The sequence below is a fragment of the Penaeus vannamei genome, chromosome 13 (genome assembly GCF_042767895.1).
Source record: "Penaeus vannamei isolate JL-2024 chromosome 13, ASM4276789v1, whole genome shotgun sequence".
Taxonomy (NCBI): domain Eukaryota; kingdom Metazoa; phylum Arthropoda; class Malacostraca; order Decapoda; family Penaeidae; genus Penaeus; species Penaeus vannamei.
This window is the reverse complement of record NC_091561.1, coordinates 15905705-15913204: the sequence shown is the minus strand read 5'-3', so window position 1 is coordinate 15913204 and position 7500 is coordinate 15905705. Positions and strand designations below refer to the sequence as shown.

The 7500-nt window shown below is 36.3% G+C and overlaps 2 protein-coding genes and 2 non-coding genes across 4 annotated transcripts in view; 2 read left to right on the top strand and 2 right to left on the bottom strand.

Moving 5' to 3' along the window:
* Window positions 1-58, top strand: part of LOC113822263 (cuticle protein AM1199-like) — a 948-nt gene extending 890 nt beyond the window's left edge. Inside the window, exon 3 of the mRNA XM_027374807.2 lies at window positions 1-58. This exon is cut by the window's left edge and continues 323 nt beyond it. The gene's annotated coding sequence lies outside the window, so the exon portion shown is untranslated.
* Window positions 59-1926: 1868 nt separating this feature from the next.
* TRNAD-GUC (transfer RNA aspartic acid (anticodon GUC)) lies at window positions 1927-1998 on the bottom strand. The gene has a single exon. It is a non-coding gene; the product is annotated as a tRNA-Asp (tRNA).
* A 1587-nt stretch (window positions 1999-3585) lies between these two features.
* Window positions 3586-4560, top strand: LOC138863799 (cuticle protein AM1199-like). The gene is made up of 3 exons (XM_070129025.1): window positions 3586-3635; window positions 3835-4061; window positions 4180-4560. The coding sequence occupies exons 1-3, from the start codon at window positions 3627-3629 to the stop codon at window positions 4415-4417; spliced, it is 474 nt and encodes a 157-aa protein (XP_069985126.1). The 5' UTR covers window positions 3586-3626; the 3' UTR covers window positions 4418-4560.
* A 1877-nt stretch (window positions 4561-6437) lies between these two features.
* On the bottom strand, window positions 6438-6509 carry TRNAD-GUC (transfer RNA aspartic acid (anticodon GUC)). The gene has a single exon. It is a non-coding gene; the product is annotated as a tRNA-Asp (tRNA).
* Window positions 6510-7500: the final 991 nt, after the last annotated feature.

Sequence of the window (7500 nt, the reverse complement as noted above, 5' to 3'; positions counted from 1 at the left end):
TTTGTTATTCTTAGTAATTTGTCTTATTTATTTGCGAATAAATGTTGACCCTTTACAACATTCTTTTCTGAAATACGATTTATATATGTTTCACTCGTAGCTATGTTGAATTTGAAGTCGTAGAATTATAAAAGAAAGTTCCTCATATCCATTCGGATTATTTAGTAGATATTCACATTAATCTCTCGCGTTATTCTCTTCGAAGAGTGATATCTGTAGAAATAAAAAGGAACTTATATAAATTCATGAAGCGCATTTTAGAAAATACTATAAACGAATATTTTTTTGAATGTGTTTATTTATTTATGTACGTATTCATGGGTGCATATTTGTAATTATCTGAATATATGCCTACTTCAGATATATTATGTGCTTTCAAATAAGCAATAACTTCAAAAAGCCTCTTCAGATATTCAAAATCGGCTGATCACTGATTTTTTTTCCAAACAACACGTTTTTTTTCTGTCCACGGCATGGAAAGTAGACATGAAGCTATGGTCCTTTTCAAAAGTACTATTTTTCATCGTCCGTCGCGTCCACAAATTTAAACCTTTTCGACACCCGACAGCAGTTTCTCTCCTTCCTTGGTAAACGTTGAAGAAAAGCACTACCTGGAATATACTGTACATATCTTTGTTATCAGTGGTGTGCTCCATGAAGGACTGGGCTTTGTATTGTCAACACCAGATTCTGAAAAATCGGTGTTTCTGAAGCAGCTTCAGATCCATCAATCAACCCCCACCCCCTTTGCGTCGACGTAGACAAGCCAAAGTCCGTGTTTATCTTAAAAGAATATGCATGTGTGTGCACCGCGTTCAGATGGAAAGAGGCCACACCAAGCCGATGCCAACCGCTTTCGACCTGCTGGCTAGATTCGTCTAGCACTATTTGACATATCCCTCCTTTCCCTTATACCTGCTGTCCCATTACCCTCTGACGGGTTGCCACTAGAAGGTCTGTTCTCGAGCAAGTATGTGCTCACATGCTGCTGCACATCACTGTCTTGATCCCGAAAAAAAAAAAACGACTAATGGCCACCACTCAAAGTAATTACGACCTCACACCTACAGAACAAGTGTCAGGCTGGGGAATGGGTGCAGCTGCTTGCCGTCCCGAGCTTGCTTTAATTCACTTATCACAGTCTTACTTTTTAGTCCGTCAAACTTCAGCACTGTTCAAATCTAAATCGCTGCTCCTCTTTTAGCTATACACGGTATAATACCTTAACACCCATCTTCTGTTGAATCTATTTTACCAGACCATTTAACTTTCTCTTGTTTTCCATCATGTATTACTTTGTATCGATATTCACTTCACCTCAGATGCTGGATTTTCTCAGCCTTCAATAACTAGTTAATCTTACAAAGGTAAAGAATATTTTGGATATGTCTCAGTCCAGTTGAGTATTTATAGAAATAATAATGATAATAGGAAGGTCGCGATAATCATAACGAGTCTGATTCTTGTCATTAACATAACGCTACACTACCATACACGAGTACAAAGCTAGTCATGATTATATGCGTATGGTACTTCCTCTTTTAAAAATTGACAGAAATTACAGTAAATGGTAAATATCACTTGTTTAATAATTATTATACCAATGAGATAGGAAACCAGTCAGACACATGGATAATTTAAAGAAGAATAAAAAGACCACAAACAGAAATCAAGTCGCAGGAAAAGAACTTCATGAAATACAAAGTGCATACTTTCCTATTCAGTGTTATTAATGATTGCTTGATTCTTTTTTCTATAGCCGAAAAATACATCGGATAATCTTTGACCTGAAAATACTTTTGAAGGTTACATGCCATATCATGCTTTCATAGGGTCTTCAGTAAGTTATTTTACTGAATAAAGTGCCAAATGGTAGCCGAACGCCAAGGTGTTTATTCTGCACCCTGGAGAAAATAGCCGAAAAGCCTCCCCGGCGGGGAATCGAACCCCGGTCTCCCGCGTGACAGGCGGGGATACTAACCACTATACTACCGAGGAATCGGTAAAATTGATGAGCACTCATGACCTTATTGTTAATTCTTACTGACACCATTCTTTGCGTGTATGTGTGTGTATTTGTGCGTACATGATGTGCGTGCTGTCTGTGAAAGCGTGCGTGTAGATGATCGCGCCACTGTGTGTGTGTGTCCTGTCGTGGGTTTCTTATCTCCCACAATCCTCCGCTCCTTACAGTTACAAAGACTCCCAGGATTAATGCAATGTGACCGTTTATGAGAAAATAACAAAATACTTCATATAAGGAGGCATTCCAATCCTGTATGGATTGGAATGCAGTATGGTATACTGATACAATATACCATCTATCAGACATTGAAAATATAGTAGGCTGTGTTATGGGAAGAGCTCAACGCTAAAGATAATGAATAATAAACTTTCCACCATATATTGCATATTAGATACACGAATTCAAGAAAGTTTTGAATCCAGTTGATATATATATACACACACACATATATATATATATATATATATATATATATATATATATATATATATATATACATATATATATGAATATATATGTGTCTATACATATAAATCAATTTATGAATATGTATATGATTTTATTCATATATGTAAATATGTGCAATTTTTATTTGCATAACATACATATGTGTGCATATATACATACATATATATATATATATATATATATATATATGTGTGTGTGTGTGTGTGTGTGTGTGTGTGTGTGTGTGTGTGTGTGTGTGTGTATAAATGTGAATATGAATGCATACATATATGTACATATTTATTTACAGACGCACACACACACTTATACATGATATACATATATGTATATACAAATATTATATACATATATGCATATATATTATGCATATATGTATATGTACACATATATTTGATATACATTATACATATTTTATGTATATATACGTATGTATATTTGCGTATGTATGTATGGATATACATATATATATACATATATATGTATATATACACGAACACACATATTTGTGCTGTATACATCTCTTTATCTATATGTGTGTGTGTATTTGTGTATGTGCATATATATATATATATATATATATATATATATATATATATATATATATATATATATATATGTATATATGTATGTATGTATGTATGTATGTATGTATGTATGTATGTATATGCGTATGAACTGATATATACATGTATTATAAATATCTACATATATATATGTGAATGAAAATTTGTCTACATACATATCCATATATGTGTGTTTGCTTGTATGATTTTATATCCGCGCGCGTATGCGTGTGTATATATTTAATATACATATAAAAAGAAAGAGAATCTTAGGGAGTGACAAATAGACAGAAAGAAATGGGCAACCATTTTTTCACAGAAATATATGGAATCGAAACACCTGTAACTGATTTCTTCAAGCATAGGTCGGTTTTGATAAGAAAAGAAACTCATACGATAATAAATGATCATTGACTTTTATCATAGAACTTGTATAAATTCAAGTTGCGAAATAAGTCATTTGGCAACTTTGCAACCTGAAAGCACCATTAGGCTGACGGGTATAAAAGGCGCGTCGGTCCTGCGAAGAGCACGATTCTGCAGTGTTTGCATCAGGAACCATAATCGAAATGAAAACTGTGAGTAATAAGTATTTTGTAACAAATATCGGAAAATTGTACTCATCGATGTTTATCACATTTCACATTGCAAATATTTCAGCTGTAGATGAGGGTAAACACAACGAGTCCCATATTGTTTACTTTATAATCCACATCTAAGAGTTATTTCAATTCTCTACGAAAAAAGAAAATCAAGTCAATGTACTACCACCTTCAGATCGTGTTGGCGTTGCTGGTGGCCGTGGCCCTGGCTGACCAGCCGTCTTTCTCCTACGACGCCCCTGCACACCGCCCATCCGCCCCCGTCAGAGTGGTCGAAATCATCCGCGACGATCGAGTCCATCCTGCTGCTGACGGCTCTTACACCTTCGACGTCGAGACTCAGGACGGCATCGTCAGGCACGAGGCTGGTGGCCCTGGAGGTGCTCAGCAAGGCTCAGTCAGGTCAGTCAGTTACAGTTTAGGACTTTTTGTTCGTGGGATATCTCATAAACATTCTTTATCGTGTCAGTCAGCACAAGGACCATACACAGAGTTACCTATTGCAATATCAACCTTTCAGCTTCACCTTCCCCGACGGCCAAGTCTTCGACCTCCAGTTCGTGGCCGACGCCAACGGCTACCAGCCTCAGTCGCCCTTCCTGCCCGTGGCTCCTGCCTTCCCCCACCCCATCCCCGCCCACGCCCTCGAGCAGATCGAGCGAGGGCGTCTTGAGCATGAAGCTCGCGCCCGCGGAGAACTGCGTGAGTCCTCCAGCCAAGGTCACTCCGCTCCCTCACAACTCTACGGCCGACCTTAGTCCATTATTTGATCGAGTTCTTGGACTCTTTTCCTGCTATTCCTTCTTGTGTATATCTTGCTGTTATACCATTATAGAATGAGCGTTTGTTATTCCTTGTGAATTGTCTTATCTATTTGCGAATAAATGTTGACCCTTTACAACATTCTTTCTCTGTAATACGATTTATATATGTTTCACTCGAAGCTATGTTGAATTTGAAGTCGTAGAATTATAAAAGAAAGTTCATCATATCCATTCGGATTATTTAGTAGATATTCACATTGGTCTCTCGCGCTATTCTCTTCGGAGAGTGATATCTGTAGAAATAAAAAGGAACTTATATAAATTCATGAAGCGCATTTTAGAAAATACTATAAACGAATATTTTTTTGAATGTGTTTATTTATTTATGTACGTATTCATGAGTGCATATTTGTAATTATCTGAATATATGCCTTCTTCAGATATATTTATGTGCTTTCAAATAAGCAATAGCTTCAAAAAGCCTCTTCAGATATTCAAAATCGGCTGATCACTGATTTATTTTTTCCAGACGACACTTGTTTTTTTTCTGTCCACGGCATGGAAAGTAGACATGAAGCTATGGTCCTTTTCAAAAGTATTATTTTTCATCGTCCGCCGCGTCCACAAATTTAGACCTTTTCGACACCCGACAGCAGCTTCTCTCCTTTCTTAGTAAACGTTGAAGAAAAACACTACCTGGAATATACTGTACATATCTTTGTTATCAGTGGTGTGCTCCATGAAGGACTGGGCTTTGTATTGTCAACACCAGATTCTGAAAAATCGGTGTTTCTGAAGCAGCTTCAGATCCATCAATCAACCCCCACCCCCTTTGCGTCGACGTAGACAAGCCAAAGTCCGTGTTTATCTTAAAAGAATATGCATGTGTGTGCACCGCGTTCAGATGGAAGGAGGCCACACCAAGCCGATGCCAACCGCTTTCGACCTGCTGGCTAGATTCGTCTAGCACTACTTGACATATCCCTCCTTTCCCTTATACCTGCTGTCCCATTACCCTCTGACGGGTTGCCACTAGAAGGTCTGTTCTCGAGCAAGTATGTGCTCACATGCTGCTGCACATCACTGTCTTGATCCCGAAAAAAAAAAAAAACGACTAATGGCCACCACTCAAAGTAATTACGACCTCACACTTACAGAACGAGTGTCAGGCTGGGGAATGGGTGCAGCTGCTAGCCGTCCCGAGCTTGCTTTAATTCACTTATCACAGTCTTACTTTTTAGTCCGTCAAACTTCAGCAACTGTTCAAGTCTAGATCGCTGCTCCTCTTTTAGCTATACACGGTATAATACCTTAACACCCATCTTCTGTTGAATCTATTTTACCAGACCATTTAACTTTCTCTTGTTTTCCATCATGTATTACTTTGTATCGATATTCACTTCACCTCAGATGCTGGATTTTCTCAGCCTTCAATAACTAGTTAATCTTACAAAGGTAAAGAATATTTTGGATATGTCTCAGTCCAGTTGAGTATTTATAGAAATAATAATGATAATAGGAAGGTCGCGATAATCATAACGAGTCTGATTCTTGTCATTAACATAACGCTACACTACCATACACGAGTACAAAGCTAGTCATGATTATATGTGTATAGTACTTCCTCTTTTAAAAATTGACAGAAATTGCAGTAAATGGTAAATATCACTTGTTTAATAATTATTATACCAGTGAGATAGGAAACCAGTCAGACACATGGATAATTTAAAGAATAAATAGACCACAAACAGAAATCAAGTCGCAGGAAAAGAACTTCATGAAATACAAAGTGCATACTTTCCTATTCAGTGTTATTAATGATTGCTTGATTCTTTTTTCTATAGCCGAAAAATACATCGGATAATCTTTGACCTGAAAATACTTTTGAAGGTTACATGCTCTATGAAGCTTTCATAGGAAGTCTTTCAGTAAGTTATTTTATTGAATAAAGTGCCAAATGGTAGCCGAACGTCAAGGTGTTTATTCTGCACCCTGGAGAAAATAGCCGAGAAGCCTCCCCGGCGGGGAATCGAACCCCGGTCTCCCGCGTGACAGGCGGGGATACTAACCACTATACTACCGAGGAATCGGTAAATTAAGTTAGCACTCATGATCTTATTGTTAATTCTTGCTGACACCATTCTTTGCGTGTATGTGTGTGAATTTGTGCGTACATGATGTGCGTGCTATCTATGCAACCGTGTGTGTACATGAGCGCGCTTCTGTGAGTGTGTCTCCTATCGTGGTTTTCTTATATCCCACGATCCTCCGCACATTACAGTTTCAAAGACTCCTAAGACTAATGTAATGTGACCGTTTATGAGAAAATAACAAAATACTTCATATAAGGAGGCATTCCAATCCTGTATGGATTGTAATGCAGTATGGTATACTGATACAATATACCATCTATCAGACATTGAAAATATAGTAGGCTGTGTTATGGGAAGAGTTCAGCGCTAAAGATAATGAATAATAAACTTTCCACCATATATTGCATATTAGATACACGAATTCAAGAAAGTTTTGAATCCAGTTGATATATATATATATATATATATATATATATATATATATATATATATATATATATATGAATATATATGTGTCTATACATATAAATCCATTTATGAATATGTATATATATGATTTTATTCATAAATGTAAATATGTGCAATTTTTATTTGCATAACATACATATGTGTGCATATATATATATATATATATATATATATATATATATATATATATATATATATATATGTGTGTGTGTGTGTGTGTGTGTGTGTGTGTGTGTGTGTGTGTGTGTGTGTGTGTGTATATGTGTGTGTGTGTGTGTGTGTGTGTGTGTGTGTGTGTGTGTGTGTGTGTGTAAATATGAATATGAATGCATACATATATGTACATATTTATTTACAGACGCACACACATATATATCATATACATATATGTATATACTAATATTATATACATATATGCATATATATTATGCATATATGTATATGTATACATATATTTGATATACATTATACATATTTTATGTATATATACTTATGTATATTTGCGTATGTATGTAT